Source organism: Micromys minutus (genome assembly GCF_963924665.1).
Source record: "Micromys minutus genome assembly, chromosome: 1".
Taxonomy (NCBI): Eukaryota; Metazoa; Chordata; class Mammalia; order Rodentia; family Muridae; genus Micromys; species Micromys minutus.
The window spans coordinates 130,046,658-130,066,275 of record NC_137969.1 but is presented as its reverse complement, the minus strand read 5'-3'; the positions used below and the strand labels follow the sequence as shown (position 1 = coordinate 130,066,275).

At 48.4% G+C, this 19,618-nt stretch overlaps 2 protein-coding genes across 2 annotated transcripts in view; one reads left to right on the top strand and one right to left on the bottom strand.

Annotated features, from left to right (window-relative positions):
* SCFD2 (sec1 family domain containing 2) overlaps positions 1-3,820 on the top strand; it is a 293,361-nt gene extending 289,541 nt beyond the window's left edge. The window contains 2 exon segments of the mRNA XM_080936728.1: positions 3,551-3,613; positions 3,615-3,820. Of these exon segments, the coding sequence (XP_080792854.1) occupies positions 3,551-3,613; positions 3,615-3,650 (99 nt within the window). The 3' untranslated portion in view covers positions 3,651-3,820.
* A 6,729-nt stretch (positions 3,821-10,549) lies between these two features.
* Positions 10,550-14,582, bottom strand: RASL11B (RAS like family 11 member B). Its single transcript, XM_080910173.1, has 4 exons — positions 14,289-14,582; positions 13,703-13,759; positions 12,532-12,608; positions 10,550-11,847 (listed from the first exon to the last, which is right to left on the bottom strand). Exons 1-4 carry the CDS (start codon positions 14,425-14,427, stop codon positions 11,377-11,379), a joined length of 744 nt encoding a protein of 247 aa, XP_080766299.1. The 5' UTR covers positions 14,428-14,582; the 3' UTR covers positions 10,550-11,376.
* Positions 14,583-19,618: the final 5,036 nt, after the last annotated feature.

Sequence of the window (19,618 nt, the reverse complement as noted above, 5' to 3'; positions counted from 1 at the left end):
CCTCCACCATTGGCCTCACTTGCTCACACCTAAACCACAGTTGCCTATAGCTCTGCTGCAACTCAGGGTCTTCATAGACGAATGAATGATTCCTCTCTGCTAAATGTCATATCTCTGTTAGACTGTCAGATTATCTGCCATCGGCAATGGGTGGATCTTGTGGGAAGTGTTCTGGTCAGTGGCGGTGCACAGAGATGACATAGTCAGTAACTGGGGACTCGGGTTAAACTCTGTTCAATCTAGAATGATGCCAAGCCTGATCTGAGAGGCAGGAAAAGCAACAGCAGCCAACAGAAGAGCTTTGAGGGAAGGAGAGAAGAGAAAGGAAAGACGTAACTAGGGTGAAAGCAGACCAGAAGATGCAGAGAGCAAAGACCATTTGTGGGCAAGGAACGAGGTAGCCCTTCGAGCTGGTGTCTCTTCCCCGGATCTCTGAGAGAGGCCAGCCAGCTCTCTGGAAGGTATTCTCCATGATGATTTACATTTTCCCTGATAGGCCTGTGTCAAGCTCTTAGGTTTTTTTCTCCAATTTGGAGCCAAGTTTTTAGAATGATTATTTTAGCCAAATAATGCAGACATGGTCTTGTTTAAATTAACTTTAAAAAAATTAAAAATAATCTAAAGCAGTCTACTTGTCCAAAATGGCAGGGCTATAAATAAATAAAGGATGAATAAGACACAATAGGGGCCATGGGCTGGAAGGAGGGCTCAGCAGGTAAGAGCACGTATTGACCTTGCACAGAACTCAGATACAATCCCCGGAATCCCCAAGGTAGCTCACAACCGTCTATAACTCCAGTTCCAAGGGATCTGACAATGGAGGGAAAGCTGGTAGATTTCAGTATGATCAGGATAGTCACAAACAGCAGCCTCAGACAGGAGGTTTCACTGAACTGACCAACGCCTTCTGAGGCCTGAAACGGAAAGCTCACTGTCCAGGGTTAAAGCCTCACCTCTGTGTGTCTCTTCTGCCCTTTCCGTTCTTTTGCTCGGTTGATTATGAACTCACTGCTGCAGACCCTGCTCTGTACCAGACACTGTGCTAAAGGAGCAATGGGAAGTGCAGAAGGACAAATAGCCACAAGACACACTCATGCAGGAGGCCGGACAGGGTGATCCAGGAAGGCTTGCTGGAGGTGGAGACGTCTTAGTAGTTTGAACTCTGCCCAAAAAGGAACATCCCAGAGATCCAACTGTGTGGCTGCGGATACCTGAGGTTAGCTGACACATGGGACTGACCATAAAGGGCTGTGGAGGAAAGAGCTGTTGAGAACCCAGCAGGAAGTAGACTCTATATGGCCTGGAATGTTGTCCTGGGGGCTGGGCTTATCAAAAAGCGGTGAGAGGGGAGCGAGGATTGGAATCCTGTGAGTAACAGACGCATGCACGGAAAGCGCAGTCTGGCACTGTCACCTGCCCTTCATTACTAAGGACAGCAGTAAGCAGCAAGGAGCATGGCAGCAGAGGGAGCAGGGGACAGCGGCCACCGTCAGAAGCCACTCTGAAGCATGCCCCGTGCTTGGTATTCCTCACAGTGGCCCTGGGGCACATGGTGTTAGTCACGTCTTAAAGATGAGCAAGGTGGGGCGGGGCCTGGCTGAGCAGCTGCTCCAGGGTAGGGAGCCTTCGCTGTAGACTAGCTCAAGCTGGACCTTCTAAGCCTGTGCTCCTCCTCACAGCTCTCTAGAGAGTTCCTCAGACTTTCTCCCGCCCTCCCAGCCCCCACCCTCCCTCACACCCTCTACTTCCCAGTGTTTGCTTCTACCTGATCCAGAGCAGGCCCCAGACCCTCAGCTGCGGACTCAGGAGGCTGTCACCTCATGGGCCTTCTTGTTTAGATCAGAGGAGCCTGGTCTTCATATTCCCACTCAGAGAAAAGTGATGCAGACTCTGTCAGCCATGGCTGTGAGCCCAGCGTAGGACCTGACCCGCTGCGACTCCTTGGGCTGCTTTGCCTGCTTAGTGTTGACATCTGTAGCCGCCATACCTCCACCAAGTTTATCAAACCTGACACCAAGGCGTAAGCTTCTTTGGAGACACACTCCGTCCTCACTCCTGCCCTTACCTCAGCTGGAGGGGCTTCCACTAACTTTACATAGCGTCTGAGGACCATGTGGTATGGCAAGATGGCAGGGACCAGCAAGTCACGGTGATGGAGGAGAGTCTTAAGTATAACTGACATTACTGGTCTCTTCTGCTTCATAGGGGTCTGCATCCAGAGGCTGAATTTACACACACACACACACACACACACACACACACACACACACACACACACATACACACACACACACACACACACACACACACACGTAGCTTACGGCTCTCTGGAAGTCCTTAAATCTCCCCTAACACTATATGAACCTATGTGTATTTCTCTAGAAAATTCTGTGCTGTCAAATGAATCTAAAAGGAAGTCTGCAAACCTATCACCAGATCACAGTGAAACGGGCCTACAGTAGCTGAGCGAGCTCTTCCTGGGCTCTCAGTAGAGGGACTTACGTAATTCTGCTGACCTTGCTGCAAGCTCACCGTTGTCTTTTTTTTTTTCTGGGTCTGATGAGGTGTGAGAGTGAGACTCCAAGGAAAGTAACTTTTCGGAGGGAATCCAACAGCCAGCAATGGAGCTGAGGTCTCCCAGCCATGGCCGGCAGCGCTGGCCCGGAAGCCACCCCTGCCACCACCTACTTGGTTTGGCACATCAGACATGCTTGAACCCTCCCACGCAGGTGGCAGGGACACGCTATGTTCACCACTGCCCTCAACCTCCTTTGCATAGATTTTAAGGGAAATGAGAAGCACAGATTGCAGTGTTTTTTTTAACCTTCCAAAAATAAGGCTTCACTGGCGCTAGCCATGCATTTCTTGATAGCTCTTTTCCAGAACAGTATTTTAAAGACACTGCTCTTGAAAAAGAGGGAACTCTTCATCGAGGCTGTTAAAAAGTTACTTTAAAAAAAAAATCAAAATTCTAAAGTGTTTTTTTTTTCTACTCTCCACCCACCCCTCGACCATGACTCTGCCCTGTCCAGCCTTGCGTTGGAATGTGTCCTCTGATTTGCACCAGTAAGCTAGTTGCATTTGGAGTCGATTACCTCACTGATTTCATTACACCTGGGATAACTGTGGGGGGCAGGCAAGAGGGCAGGGAGGCGTCCTCCAATGTCTCATGGCCTGGTGAAGCCCAGTCATGCCACACTCTAATGCTGGCCTATGGAATTCCTTCCCTTATTCCCCATAGGCAGTGTGTTAGAGATGCCTAGTGCCTGCTTAGGCAGAGCCTCACCTGGCCCTTACAGAGCATAGCATAGACTCAGGCAAATCCTGGAACAAGCTCACTTAGTGATCTAGAGGGAAATCAGCCTCACACTGAAGTCCAGGCTGTGGGGAAGAGTCACCCAGAATCATCCAGATGGACCCAGGATCCAGATCATTGATGAGCGATCCTGAGTCCTGTCTGCTTTTCTCCGCACCGTTCATGCCATCCCCACCCCGAGACCCCTGGTAGACTCCCTAACTGCCCTGTGCTTGTCCCTCCTGTCATACATAGGTGATGGTGCTGTCCACAAGAATCCTGAAGCCACTTAACATTCCTGAGCTGCTCTTTGCCACTGACCGGTTACACCCAGACCTTGGCTTCTGACAGCTAAGAGAAGATAAGACCTGTTGAAGCTGGAAATGCCAGTACCCATCGGTCACCACTCCAGATATGCCTCCAAAGCCAGTGTCCCCATTACTAATTATAGGTATGACTTAATTCTACCAGAGAGCTTCAAAACTGCATGGAAGGCAGTTTGTTTGGACTGCTCTGGTTCTTCAAGAGCAAAATAAAGATGCGTGTTCTCTTTCTTCTTCTAAAGGTGTCAAGCTGTCATTAACTGTCACCAGCATTGCTTTCATTTATCCTTAGCCACTTACTGTAATCTTCCTGAGGCTTCCTGAACGTTATAGCTTTGGGTAAAAGCCTATTGGCAAGGGGTGGTAGCCATGAGCATTATGGGTAAGTTAGCCAAGGGAAAGTTCGGTCTACTTAGAAGTCCCAGCTTGAGGAAGGCTACATTTTCCTTGCAATTATGCAAGTGGGGCGGGGATGTCACAGACAGAGCCTGAGACTTTGTTTCTCTTTGACTCCAAAACATTTCTCAAAGACAAGAAGGGAGTGGGGTGGCCTGGGTAGCACTGGGCTGGTGGCCCCCATGAATGGTAAATCACCCCATGAGTGACAAAGGGCCGCTTTGTTCCAGCTGGTTCAAGGATTGGGGCAGCCTGCTACTTAGAACAGCAGTGGGAGGGACAAAGCGGGGTGACTGGAGACTGTCCTTGCTACCAGTGGTTTCATCCTGTCCAGAGGAAGCCCATGTAGAAGAGATCTCCCAGGGACCCTAGGTTGTAACCACAACCCCTAGATAGACTCTGTGATTTCAGATTCCTACTGAAATAGGAAGCTTTCTTCTGGGAGTTCATGTTTTCTTTTGGTCAGAGCAGAAAAACCCAGACGTACCTAGTGAAATTATACGAGAACTCCAGGGAGAAAGAAAGAAAGAACTGCTCAGACATCCAGTGTGTGGCCGGTGACTGTTCCTGGTGTGAGTAATGGATGTCTGAAACAGGACAAAGCTTGAAAACTGTTTCTAATGGGGATTTAACAGGAAGATGAAATAAAATGTAAACCAAGACACAGCTATACGTTTTACTCCTCTGTTAAACGCTGTCACTTAGGGAAGAAGGAAAAACATCAACTGTACTTGGATCCCGTCCAGATGCTGAAGCTGAGTCTTAGAGACCAGATGTTCGAATTCATGCCCGGGTCGCTCTCCACCTTTACCAGTTCTCTGGCGGTGCTCAGCTAGAAGGCAGCTCTTTTTTTAAATCCCATGAATCTGAAGGTCTTACGTTTAAATAAGAGAAAAATGTAATTAGCCACAAACAAATTATATATAGGGAGAGATAAGCACTTCCTAAAATAAAGAAGTTTAAGGTGCCAATGTGACGCAGAACTATATTCATTCAACCGTTCATTCTTAAATTTGAGTGGGAACCTGTGGAGAACATTCCAGATACCCGGAAGCTCTGAGCAAGCTCACTGCGAGCCAACCACTGCCTTGGCTCCATGGCACTATACGGTGAGCAGCCTATGCTTTGCCTCATACCTGGGTCCCTTGTGGATTTCTTCTCATAGTTAAGTCTCACAACATATGTCTACATGCAAAAGAAACCTGAAAACATAAAACCAAACTGTTAACTAGTGGCTGCTTCTGGAAGACATATCAGGTGAACAGCTAAGAAGGTTTTGGGGCCACCCCCATTACTTCTGAACTTTCAGCTTTTTACACCAAATATGTATCTGGATGTAGATTGTGTGAGTTTGATAGTTTATCTTGGCAAGTTGTTTCTTACCTAGTAAAAGAATATTCAGAAGTATCTACTATTACCATAATAGGATAAAGTTACTGGTGATGTTAGCATTCTAGAATGTTCTAACACAGCAGCAAGTATGACCATAGCTCTGTCTGGGTAGTTGGAAGGAGTGTGAAAAGTTTAGTTTATAATCACTTTTCCATGTCTGTGGCTGCTGGTTGGAAGAACTGGGCCAACTAGACAGTCAAGTGACAGAAAGCTCTGGAGATAGGTGAGCTGGAGGAAGTTGGTGACAACCAGAGTCTGGTCTGAAGAAACCCTGAGAAATGGGAGAGAATCCCAGTCCTTGACATTAAACAGCAAGAACAGAATACAAACTTGGTTTTGGTTGCGCCAGTGGCCATTGACAAGTAAGAGAAGAAGGACAGCTCAGGCAGTGGGGTGTCCTGTGGCAGTCTTGGACATTCTGGGATGGTGCTCCTTTTCTAGATGAGGGAGGAGTAAGGAGGATGCTAAGAAGGCCCCTGCCCATGTGAAAGCCATGTGTCAGGGCTCTAGGGTTCTCTCTGACTTCATGTCCCAGTTACACCTCTCAGAGCACCATGGCTATTCAAGCATGCACCAACATTTGTGACACAGATGATACTGGTGCCTCCTTCCCAGAGGGCTGCGAGGGAATCATCCCTAATAGGATGGCTAGTGCATAGCTCTAGGAAGTATGGATGTAACTGCTCAGTTACCTCACAGAATGACAAAGCATCAGCAGGACAAAGGGAGTAAGTAAAAAGTGACATCAGAGCAAAGAGTGACGTAAGGGTGAAGGGTAATGTCAGAGTGAAGAGTAACATCAGAGCAAAGAGTGACATCAGAGCGAAGAGTGACATCAGAGCGAAGTGTGACGTCAGAGCGAAAAGTGACATCAGAGCGAAGGGTGACATCAGGGCGAAGGGTGATGTCGGTGAAGAGTGATGTCAGAGCGAAGGGTGACATCAGTGACGTCAGAGTGAAGGGTGTTGTCAGGGCCAAGGGTGACGTCAGAGCGAAAGGTGACATCAATGTGAAGGGTGACGTCGGTGGCATTTCTGCAAAGAAGAAAAATGGAGAGGAAATAGTCTTCCTTCACCCAAGGCCATCTAACCAGAAGGTCAGTCAGAAACACGTTTCCCAGCTCTGTAGTTGATGTGTCCAGGTCTTGGCTGACTGAAACTAGATGCCAGTAGGGCCATGCTACACTGAGCAACTACACATAATACTTAGAATACGGATCGGGGCCTGGGGCTCAGTGAACGCCCCCTATTAGCCAGCTCTCTGTCACTGAGACAAAATATCTGAGAAAATTAGCTCGCAGGAGGAAAACTGATTTTAGCTCACAGTCTTGGAGGTATCAGTTCACAGGCAATTGGTTCTGATGTTTTTGTGCCCATGTTGAGGCGGAACAGCATACAAGAGTATGTGAAGGGAAGACTTGTGGAGGATCTAGGAGCAGGAAGAAAATACATACTGTCAGGACACAGCCCAGTGACCTACTTCCTCTGAAAAGTCCAGTCTCCCTACGTTCTCACTACACCTCAGTGTTGTAGCACAGAGGGGGTCTCTCAACAGATGAATCCATTGATGGAATCAAGCCACTCATGGTCCAGTCCCCAGGACCTCTCCTGTGAGTGCTACTGCACTGAAGTCCAAGTTCTCAACCCGTGAGCCTTTGGAAGATGCTTCATAAGAAAATACAACAATATCTAAGAAGCATCACTACTAGTGTGGAAGGTTGGAGAGTTGCCCATGCGGATCATCACTAGTGTCCAGAAAACAATTGTGTATGTTATCCTCAGTTACCATGGACCATTTCCACAGTATCTAGGTGTGTGAGTTTTAAAGGGACCTCCCCTATTCCCCTTACGGTAGCCACCTGAAATTGACACCAAAGGCTAAGCGCTAGTGCCTCTCGGACCTGAGTGTATTCACCACCTAAACCTGCAGGCCAAACCCAAGCAAACACGCACAGGCCAATCTCCAGCCAAGGACCCTGCAGATACCTTTTAATCTAAACAGTTGAGAGCTGGGCAAATGCTTTGTAGTGACTGAGGTCTGTTCCTTTTGGAATCCCTTCCCCGGAAACAGAGAGTGTACTCGGTGTTTGGAAGTACTCCACACAGAGGGTCGGGCCCTATGCTGTTTGTGCCAAGGTCCCTACAGTCCCAGTGGTATTTCCCTAACAAAAAATTCCATACCCTGCCCTCCAGACCACTATTGTTTCTTCTTACCCTGGTTACCAGAAACGGAATCTCAACAACAAATAATCCAATATTACAAATGTCGTCTGTTGGTTTGCCCAAGAAACATCAAAAAAGGGACTTCAGGGGACCAGATGGTAGACAGGGCAGAGTGTGGCCTTCTAATTCCTAACACTAGTCCTGTTCTCCAGCTCAGGAACTAGTGAGGGCGACAGGAGCTTGCTGAAACCAGCTTGCTTTCGACTTCCAGAGAAATACCCAGACAGCCTTCTGGGTTCTAGGTTGTAAGCAGGCAAGGGCGTCCCTGCTGGGCTGTTACCCTACCTAGAGGTTCTGGGGGTTCTCCAAAGCTGGGTGCTCACCATCTCCACCCTGCTCTGCAAGACCATAGTGTGCCAACTGCTCCATTGTGGGGACCTGCCCACAACTGTTCCCTTGACCAGCTTTATCTTTTCCCTCTTGGGGTAAAAGATCAATGCTGAAATCTATCCCTCTTTTTTTTATTATTATTATTTAATAAATAAGGGGCTCTCTTTAAACACAGCCAGAGCCCCTAAAGCTTGGGGTTCTGAGCTGCTGCACAGGCAAACCTTCTGGAACTGGCTGATGAAGGCAGTCAGTTTTACAACCTCTCTCCCAACCCCCTGCTACTATACAACCCGGCCAGGCCCAGCCCAGGGCTGCAAATGGTTTTGATTTGAGGCTGGGAGGAAACTAGAGAGCCAGACATCAAGACAGACATGGGTTGGGCTCCGAGACAGGCCGGCTGGGAGGCAGCCCCTCCAGCCTGGGCATCTTTATTACCGAGAGGGGCAGGAGTCCAAAGCAACCAGCAGCCTCAGGCTAATGGCAACAGCAGATGTGGACAAGGAGCCTTGGGGCCACTCAGTAACCCAACCAGTAGCAGAAGGGAGGTGGAGGAAGCTGGGTTAGTGGGGCTAGGGAGGTACGTTGGTCTCAGAAGGCCCAGAGCTGCTACTGGGTCTAGGGAGGGGCATAAAGTCTGGCACTAGTAGGGTCCAGGATTGGCTTGAGAGATGGAGGGATTAGTGTGCAGAATGTCCGTGTTTCAAGCATCTATTTCTGGAGCACAGACAGTAAGTAAATGAAGTAGGCTGGCCCTAAGCTAGCATAATCTCAAGGCCTTGGTTTCCTCGTCTTGAAACAGCAGTGATATAGGCTCCCTCGGGAGTCTCCTAAAGATTCAAAAAAGGCATGTGCAGTCTGTATGTTGTAAATACTCAAGAAGCCGTCCTTCCTCTCTGCCTCTGCATCAGACTCATGCATATCCCTGCTCAGAGGGAGAGGACAGTGTTTCTCAGGCCAGAGTTTGTAGACATCAACTGGGGAGAGGGTAAGAGGAGAGATGCTAGCACTCAGACAGATGAGATTAATGAAACATTGTTCTAAGCTTATGCTGACAACACAAGTTGTTCTCAAATTGGATTGACCTGAGACAGTGGCCTAGATTATGTGTGGAGTTATTCCCACCTGAAATTCCCAGAGATCACTCCCTCTGCTTTCTCTCTATTTCATCCTTCTGTAGCAGAAAGACCCACCTGAAGTGAAAGGCTGAGTCTGCCCAGAGGTCAGGAGAGAGGCAGTCATTAGTGCCAAGGGCAGGAGGTTGATTAGAAGGCCCAGGGCACACCCACCAGGCTGCAGAGGCTGCCCAGAGTCCTACAGAGATGCTTGTGGTGGGGAAGAAGGGCAAAGGGCAGTAAGAAATGGAAGTCTAGTTCTTCTCAGTCCTGTGCTACAAAAATCTACCTTCTCCAGAGCTTCTTGTCTTCCGTTGTGGAGCATGGGTGAGCCGGGGGTCGGGGAGCAGAGACCTGCTGGCTCATTGTGCATTGCTAACAACCACTCAGTATAGAGACCTGTCTCTCTGCTCATGAACTGTCTCCATCGACTGTAGGTACTGTTTCTCACCCTGCTGCCAACACACACCCGTCTCGGGTAAGGTTAGCTTAGCTTTGAAGAGGTTTAAAAATAAAAATCAAAAAAAAAAAAAAAAGAAAGAAAAAAAGAAAGTTCTATGTATAACAAAGCATAACTCTCAGAATGTCACTGTCAAGAAAATTCAGATGGTCCCATTGGGGGGAAATGAGCTTAAATAGCCCGGCCTCTGTCACCAGACTCCCAGCACAGCCCACTGCCTTACCTATGCAGCAGGATGCATCTTATGTATAAGACGTGATGAAGAAATAACACTGATTATTCAAGACACTGAGTTCCTTTATGTGAGCTTGAAGACATCACTGGAAGCCTAAACCGTGCTCTTCTTCCTTTGTGAAACCCTGTTAGCCCTCCCCCACCCCACCTCCTGGGGTTCTCTGGAGAACTCACCAAGAAGGGTATGGGAAGGGACTGCCCAAATGGAAGGTGGATGACCTGCCCACAGAGATTGCAGCAATGTCTTCCAGGCTCCAATGGAAACGCAGGAGAGGCCTACCAGCTGTGGCACACATGTGTGATAACAGCTCCAGACCAGTGGTTGTAAGCTTACTGTGGGAAAAAGTGTAGCTTGTGGACACAGCATGCCCCAAAAGAGCTTCCCTAAGTGGGTCATGCATGAAGTAGCGCTGCTTTTGTGCAGAGGCATTCATGCACTCAGCAGTTCTACTGTGATGGACAGACAAACAGCTATCTTAGGTCTGCCCAGAAGACCATGAAGAAACTGAGCCATACAACTCTGGAATAGAAAGGCCAAATTACAAGTGACAATGTTTGCAGGTTACAGACCTCACATCATTGAATTTGTTCTGCAAGGGTGTTCTGTACCGTGTAAAATGTGGATAATAAAATGTACCTCACTGATCACATGTAGTGAGCCGTAAGAGATTAACTCCTGGAAGGCATATTCCCTGACTCAACTTACTCAGTAAACACAGGATGCTAAAAATGGCTTTCCTGGAGGAAAGAAAGTAAAGATTCCAATAAAGACCCAGTCAGATGTCTGCTCTTATCAAATGAGAGATTTATTGTACATAAAATAAATTAGTTACAGTTTGAGCCAAAGCATAAATGGCTTCTTAAAGTGCATCTGTGTAGGGGATTTGGCAGGTAGCCTGCATCTGGTCACTCTTGAAGACAATACTTCAGCATCTCAGCCTCTCATAGCCACGACTCAGCTAGGCCCAGGAAGCATCCCAACGTCATAGCCATGGGTCATTCACACAAACCACACCACCGTCAATGAACACTTTTTTATATGCCCGATGCCTCAGTTTAAAGAAGGAAAGAAAAGAAAACCAACACACGACTATACATTGTCACAGTTGGGCAGCCCATGGGTGAGGTTTTTCACAGCTACTCAACATCGGTACCCATCCTGTGTCAGGAGATGCAGCACCTTCCTGCAGATCACAGCTCACGGGTGTCTGTACACTGGATATTGTGGTCTAAAATTCGACCTTTATGGGAGAGTCACTGAGCAAAGCAAACCCTCCTCTTGGGAGGAAACAGTGAAGGAGAGACAGCCCTGCATGCTCACCGGGTTCTCCCCACCCCAGTCCACATCCATGCATTTGGTGCACCTGACCATCACTTGTAAGGCGGTGAGGAACAAAAGCATGCCCCATCCCCACTTGAAGGACCAGGCAGATCAGTCCCATATCCGTCCATCTGCCCTCACTTCCTTTGTTGCAGAATTCCAAAGGCCCCTTGGGCCCCTCTGCCCCTGCTCTTTCTGGAACCATGAACTGCCATCAGCCTGCAATGGTCCCATCTAAGAAGAACCTCGGGCCCTCTGCCCAGAAGACCAAACCCCTCCAGGAGTAGTGCCTCAGACAGACGTGACAGTCCTCACTTTGGCAGACAGAGCTTGCTTAAACCTCCTCTTCAGGTCTTGCATGTTGGGCGACTTGGGTCTGGGAATGAGGGAGGTTCTGCGCTTCTCGGGGGTGCCGCTGGGCTGCTGTTTGGGGCTCACTTCTTTGCACAGGGCATGAAAAGCATTGTAGACATCGTTGTAATTTTCACTGACAGATACTTCATAGAAGGAGCAACCGAGCCTGCCGGCCAGCTGCAGACCAAGCTGAGGGTCAACCTGCTTGACGTGTAAGAGATCAGCTTTGTTGGCCACAACCACCACAGGCAGGCGAGCGCCAGGGTGAAGCTGCTGCACGTGCTGGTGGAGCTGGCTAATGAGTTCATAGCTCTTGTGGTCAGTGATGGAGAAAACAAGGGCCACGGCGTCTGCCCAGCGGATGCAGCGATTCAGCTGCTCGTTGCAGCTCAAGCCGTTCTCGTGCACCTGAGGAGAAAGGCGGGGAAAGCAAGGTGATCAGTGGGCACATCCTCAGTTCAAAAGAACCCTACGTAGTGATGGTGGGTTACAGGTCGTAAACAAGTTCCATCCCCACACACTTCGGCTTTCTTAACAATATGTTGATCCAGCTGCTCTGAGGGAAGAAATAACAGGGCAGCTCACCACACTCAAGTGGAAAATGGACCTGCAGAGAACTCCATGCAGAGAGACTTTGTAGTTGCACAAAATGGGAAATTAACTGGCTAGACAGTAAGTCTGGGGAAGATAGGAGCTGGAAACATTTAAACCTGGAGAGATGCCCAGTGCAGGACGGGGAAGGAAAAAAAAATACGAGCAGAGCTCTTTTGTCTACAGAGAAACTTTCCACAACATAAAAGTGATTCCGGGTATTGGAGACTGGACCCGAATATTTGGTTTTTGAAGCCAAAGGCACATAAATAAGACCAAAGGAAGGAGACACTGCCAATTCCGAGAGCTGGTTTGGTTCCCCCTGCTCTGCTCACCCCTCCTACAGGAGGGGCTCTCTTCCTTCTCCCAGTTCCCCAAACTAGACCAAGCCAAGGCCGACCTGCAGCCAGGAACAATTAAACTGTCAAACCACAAATAAAGAAAGTCTAGACCTGACTCCTGTCCCTTCCACAGCCACCATTGTCTGCATCAGCTTCTCACCTGGACGCCCGGGGTGTCCTGGACCTGAATGGCCAGGGTTTCTCCTTCTATGTGAACTTGTCTTGTGTAGAGATTACCTATGAAGACAAAGGAGATAGGTTCATCTTTCATGTGCAGCCTTTGTGAAACATGGTTTGGTTCTGTTTTTTAATGTACCACAGCCCCAATACAAGAAGAGGAAATATGTAATTCACGTCTATTTAGTGCACTGAATTCAGATCTTGTTTATAGGCCAAGTGCCGTCTAAAGCCCCTGCTAGTAGGTTTATCAAAAGTAGGTCAAAGTTTGTGGGGTTTTAGAAACTTGCTGGTCTAATTTTAAACTAAGTTTCCATATTTAGCGTAGTTCCTTGGAGGGACATTTCTGGCTCAGTATGCGCAGGGTTTCTGTTTTTATTTTATCATATTCTCATTCTCTGAAGTTATATTTTGCCCATTGGATGTAATAGTTCCCATAAGCAAACATGGCTAATAAATGCAGTTAGTGTCCATAGCGTGAAAACGTGCCGTGGTCTGAATCGGCTCTCTATCAAAGCAGAAGGCCACCATGTCTTATCTTGGATGGCTCATAGGACTCATTTCAATTAATCCCCAAGAGGTACTTCATACAGTCTATTTATTTAAGCAATTTGCTAACAGGGCCTAGTCAGAAAGTCCTGAAGAATGAAGTATGTGTCCTCTCTTGGTTCAGGAGTTCTCCCCACGAGAATCATGGTTATTTTTCTTTAAGGAAAGAACGTTAGGCTTACAACTAACTGTTCTGCTTTGGCCTTTGCTTTGAAAGGTCACCTCTGAAAGGAGAGGAATAGGGTGGGGGAGGAGCTCTTGGCTGGGTTTTTTGTTTGGTTGTTTTCGGGGGTGGGGGGTTGTTTTGTTTTGTTTTTTATGACTTTTGCAGGCATATTTTAAAGGGAGAGGCCTTGGAGTACAAAGACTGTTTCCCACTGGGATCCTATAGTTAAAGCATACCACAGGGAATACTTTCGGGCACTTGGTAAAATGAATGGGCCAGGAATGGAATGAGGCCAGATGGCAGCTGGGGGGGGGGGGGCGGGGAGGGGGCTTGCAGAATCCTGATGCTAAACACTGTCACTCTGAAGGAAGAGTCCTTGAAGGTCCTGAGAAATGAGGACAGCAATCCCACCAGGCTTTGTCTCAGTGCGTTTCCTTACCTGCATTTCGTTCATAGTCCCCAATAAATCGTTTAGTAAGGAAGCGGACCACCAGAGCTGTAGAAAGAAAAAAAAAAAAAGACTGATCGTTAACCCACTAAGTTAGATGGGTCTCTGCCCCACCCCCACCTGGAAAACAACTCTTGCAAAGAAAGTCACAGCCTGCCACCGAGGGAAATTCCTATCTTGTAGCTTCCTAACCCTCTGCCAGACACAAGGAGGTAGAAGCCTGGTGAATTACGGCTTGGCCAGCGGGAAGGGTCGTGAGGCCCTGCCCCTTTTTGGAGCCCAGCTGGGCCACAGCTAAGCCTTCCAGCGGGCCAACTTCTTCCTAACCTTACGGAACTCTAGGAGGGGTTACAGTCACTAACTCCCCATCCTGCCCCAGACCCTGCCAGGAGCTCAAAGCCCTAAAGTTCTACTCCTGGGCCGTCCTGGGCCCCACAAACCCTCTTCCGCAAAAGCAGGGACTTGAAGGGGCGGAGGATCCCGCGCAACGCCCACCTCTCTCATCCCCCCCCCCAGTCCGGGCGGGGGTCACCCACGTCCGGCCCCTCGACCAAGCGGCTTCCTCGCTTGGACTCACCGGTCTTGCCCACGCCACTGGCCCCCACCACGGCGATCTTGACGAGCCGGCGACCCGCAGCCCCCAGGCAGCAGTCGGCAGCGGTGCTGCCCGAGGCGGGGTACTCTGCGATGGTACACATGTTCTGGATGAGGCGCATCGCCGCTACGGCCGGGCTGCAAAACACCGCGCAGGGGAAGAAGCGAAGACAGGAGACAGCTCCCGCTGCAAGGAGAGGAGGGCACCGGGCCGGACGCCGCGCGGGACAGAGACTGGAAAGGACCGGAGAGAGCGAGGAGACGAGGGGCTCAGAGGTTTCAGTTCGCGGCTGGGCTCGCAGCCGCCCGGGCGCGGATTTTCACTGGCTCTGGCCCCGCCTCCACTCCGGTAGCCAATCCCCGGGCGCTCCGCTCGAGGCCCCGCCCACAGCCTGCACAACAGGGCTGCACCCCCACCGGAGCTGGGAGTGAGTGCGGAGCCCCGTGAGATCCGCAGAAAACAGGGAGGCCGGCGCGAGGGAGGCAACGTGCGGGACCCAGCCGGCTCCTGCTGCGCTAGCACGCGGCCGCACCGGTGGCTGCGGGGTCACGGGGTATCAGATCCGCGTGGGGGGATCGGTCCGTCTCTGCTGGGTCTCAGGTCCGCGTGTGGGGGGGGGGGGGCGGGCGGAATCTGTCCTTGCCTTCGTGGGAGATCTGCCATGTCTGCGGGGTCTCAGATCCCACAGTGGGTTTAGGGGCATCCACCTTTGTCTGCCCACCTCGTCGCCAGGCCTCAGTAGGTCAGTCCCTAGACTTTCTCTGTATTGGTTCCCAGGTCCCCTAAAACAACTCTGACCACTGCCTAAATCCCTCCGCCTCTGACCTCAAGCAACCTGCTGGGAACCCCACAGGCCCGGTGGTCACTACCGCCCTGTCTGGCCCTGTCCTGTGCGCTGCTCATGAGCTGGAGACACCATTGCACTGACCTAGCTACAAAGTAATTACCCTGGATTATCTGTTTTTCCTATCATTGTATTCGTAAACAAAGAGACACCCCTCCCTGACCTAAAATGCGGCTCTCCTCTTGCCAACAGTGCAAGCCCACGAGAAAGCCACACAACGTGGATGCAAACTGGACATACCCTTTGTCCAAGCAAGTGCTGCATCCCTAAAGGCAAAGCCAAGCCAAGCCAAAACTCACTAGCGCAAGCTTGCTGTGAAAGGTAGGAAAAGCAGGCCGTGCAGAAGGGCCCACGTTTAGTCTAGTCATAAGGCAGGGTTAGTTAAAAGTGGCTTGACGCCAAGGAAGATGAGGGGTCTAGCACTCATAAAATACCCAGTACCCCAGTATTCTCGTCAGAGAAAACCACAGACAACTACTGGACAGATCCCAACTTCAGCAACCTACTTTATCGCCACTGCCACGCCCCTTCAAACCCTCGGGTTCTTTTATCTTGGTGCCTAGGACAGCAAAGCCTGTGGCATCTACACCTTTATTAAAGGTAGAAAGGTTAAAAGGAGTTGATTCCAGACTCTACACACAGTTTCTTGTTTGATTGCCTTCTAGTCTAAACTTTATTCACCTGGTATTAGAAGAGAATTTACCATCCTACCCTGGTCAGACCATGACAAACTGTATCTGTTAACAGTTTGAAGGATGAAGAAACCAGAGAGGAACAAGGAAGATTATGTAGGCTGCCTTCTTAGGGAGAGCACTGGAATCAGGCAAGGTCAGCTGTCTGAGCCAGGGACAAAGGGCATGTCCAATTTGCATCATGTCTTTCTGTGTGGTTTAAATCAAACGTGGCTTTTGCCAGTCTATAAAATCAAACTTAGCAAAGCTATAATTAAGGTACCATGCACCTTTCAGCCCCCGGCCCTCTAGCCTGCAATTCTATAGTGTTTACGTGGGAAATAATTACGTAGTCTACAGTATTTGTTTGTCTGTCTTTTGTATACACAGACATGATAAAAGTTCTCAAAGGGAATTTTGCTTTGGATCATTTTAGCTTCTGGTGTTTCATTTTCGTTACCACGGGACTAACCAGACTAGTGATTTTTCCGTCTGCATCATGAAGGCTGAATTTAGTATACTTACTTTAAGTCAAAATGAAGTGGCTATACTTAAAACACAAAGAGAGGTGGAGAAGGTGGAGAGGGAGAGACAGACAGAGAGAGAAAGAGAGAGAGACAGAGGGGGGGGGGATGAGGGAAATGCAAAAAGGAATAGGTAATAATAACTTAAAAACCATCGACCCAGTAGCCCCTACCTGCATCCAGTTAACCTCAGATGATAACACTTAGTTATCACTTCTTGGAAACCTGAATTTGTAGGAAAGAAACAGACCAAATTAGTAGGTAGGGGGTGGGGAAGGGTAGATCAGGGCAGGAGACATGATAATCTATTTTATTCCAAACTATAAAAAAGGAATTTCACTTTTTACCTTGATGTTTATCAAGAGAGTGAGTCCAAAGCCTAAAGCAGGATGATTCTGCAATATTCCTATATGATATGTAATATGTGCAATATTACAATATTCCTATATGATATGTAATATGTGCAATATTACAATAGTCCTATAATATGTGCAATATTACAATATTCCTACATGATATGTAATATGTGCAATATTACTATAAGGCAGATACTACATTCCCCCTGCTCCATAAATTACCCCAAACTGCTTCACAGTCCTTGTCCAGACACATGGCACAGTTCTCTCCTGGACTTTCTCCTGGTGAAAGATGGCAGTCAGATGACAGCCGAGTCAGGAATCATGAAGGTTCTGGCCGGCCATCCAGTGTGGCTTCTTGGTTCACAAGGCTGCATTTCACTTGGAAAGGTGGGAAGAGCCAGGCGTAGCCCAGGCTGCATCTAAACACAATGACTTCTTGTAAGAGAACACTGGAGACAGGAAATAGGACCCTATCTCTTAAAGCTTGTGTATGGAATCTGGCAAAGCATTGTTCTAGCATGTGCTAATGGCCAGCATACAGAACTCACACAGACCCAAGTGAGAAGACAAGGCACATTGGTCCTACCTTTAGATGGAAATAGTACCAAAGAATCAGAGCCCATCTTTTCTTTAAAAAACGAGAGAACAAAGTTCCACACACATCCTCACAAAGACCACACAGCCCATAGTGGACAGAACCACAAATCGGCACTTGGCCAGTGATATTTAAAACCAACCAAATGAGGGCCAGGGAGATAGCTCAGTTGGTAAAGTGCCTTGTGAGCAAGGAGACCCGAGTTCAGTCCCCAACAACTGTGTTAAAAACAAAAAACAAACACAGGCACCGTGGTGCACAGCTTCAACCCAGGCCTTGGAGAGATGAAGACAAGGAGCTCCATCTTGGGAATCTGAGAAATTATGTCTAAAAATTAAATAAGATAGAGAGTGATTGAGAGAAACAGCCAACCTGGACTTCTGACCTCCATGAGGTTGCTCAAACATGTGTGTGTTCACCTACTCACATGCTCGGAAATACATACATCTGCACATAAATATTTTGCATACACAGACAACCTGCTGGTGGTATGTTGCCAGGTGATGTGCACACCCTCTCTCCCTTTCTCCCACTTCTATTTCTTAAATAAAGATGAGAACATGAGAGATTAAATATGAGGGATGTTGGGGAGTACAGACCAAAATGTCTTTGCTAAGTTGTGATTTTGCCTCGGCATCTGGAGTTTTTAGCACTCTCTTGGATCTTTAAGGTCAGTCTTTGACCTGAGAGCTTTCAGAGATAACTCGGTGCCTGGGAGTCCTTAGGATTCCAGAATGTAAGTTTAATAAATATTTGTTTTCCATCTGGGCTGTGGGCATGGCCGGCACTGTATTGGGGCCTGGGTCCACTGGGGAGAGCACTTTGGTGGGTTCACCAGCTTCCCGAATGTCTGGCCAGTCTTGCCTTTCATTTCCATGTTGTTTGTGAAATCCTAGGGCCCAGGAGCTATGGCTCCCTGAAACATGCAATCCTGAAGGAACATCAGGAGTAGACGGGTATGTCTCCAGTTCCAGAACTGAGATAGAATGACTCTCCGAGTTTATATATTCAAATATTCTAGCTAAGGCAAACCATGGCTCAGAAACAGTCTCTGGATTAAGGAGGTCAGAGAGTTTATCCTGCCACTTTGGAGCTTCTGAGAGATATTTGAGTAAGCAGATAGGAACAGGACAGACACACTGAAGCAGAGATGGCGGTTCCACTAGGTTTGTGCAGGTGCACACACCTGTGCACCACACTGGATAGCTATGCTGGCACATGGGAGGTATCAATGGAGACTTTCCCCTTTAAGATTTAAAGGGGGATTAAAGCCTTCCTTTGGATTTAATCACAATTGAAAAACAGCCAGATTCCTTAGAGTGGGGAAAAAAAAAAAAAAAAAAAAACAAGTCAGGGACAAAGGCAAAGGAGGCTCTCAATTAAAGACAACAGGACTCACCATGAGTGTACATCGATACACATGTGCGTCTCGTCCCAGAAAACAGTAACTTTAAAAAAATAAACCCACTAATGTCTTCAATTCTAAGCAGTGGAACTGGCCTGGAGGAGGCTCTTCCCTCTGCCGGTGCCTTGGCTGGTTTCCATGGCAGCAGAATGAACCTTAAATAGTACCCATCCCATGATTCCAGGGTCTGAATGCACTGTCAGGTTTGTCTCTCGCCCGGGAGATTTCCTCGTCCTCTTCAATACGATGCTCGCATGGAAGGTAGAAGTAGTCCCTTTCGTTTAAGTATCTGAAACTTGTCTGTCATTCTACAGTGACTTCTGCCACCATGGCCTAAGACTTTTACCCCCAACAGAGAAGATCCATTTGACAAGCAATCTGATGGTAACAGTTGAGAACAAACTCAAGTTTTAAAGGTTACTTGGGACAGTGAATTCCCACTGTCCTTTCCCATGGAGGAGGAGGAGTTCCAAGCCTGGGAGTGTTCAGGGAACACTGGGAACTGATGGACTATTAACATTAACAGGGCCATTTTTAGGAGTTCCTATGGTGAATTGGAAAGGCTGATAACACGGCACACAGAAGTGACAATGTGTTTCAGACCTTTTCTGTCCCTTCTCTGGCAGGAAGGATCCTCTGAGCATGTCCATCCACCCTGGTCTCCATAACACATCATTTATTTAGAAGATTACGAAACAAAAAGAAAGGAGTGTTGGCCTTGGGTCCTTGGGAACAAGAGCTTCACGACACTTGACAGGATTTTTATGATCAGAATACAGTCAAGTGGACAGAAAGAATCAGACAGTTGAAGTGATTGCTTAACATACTCTGTTGGCTTCAGATTCCAAAGTGGATTGGACATACGTAATATTTGCCCTCCTCTTGCGCCTGGGAGTGCAAACCACCTAAGAACA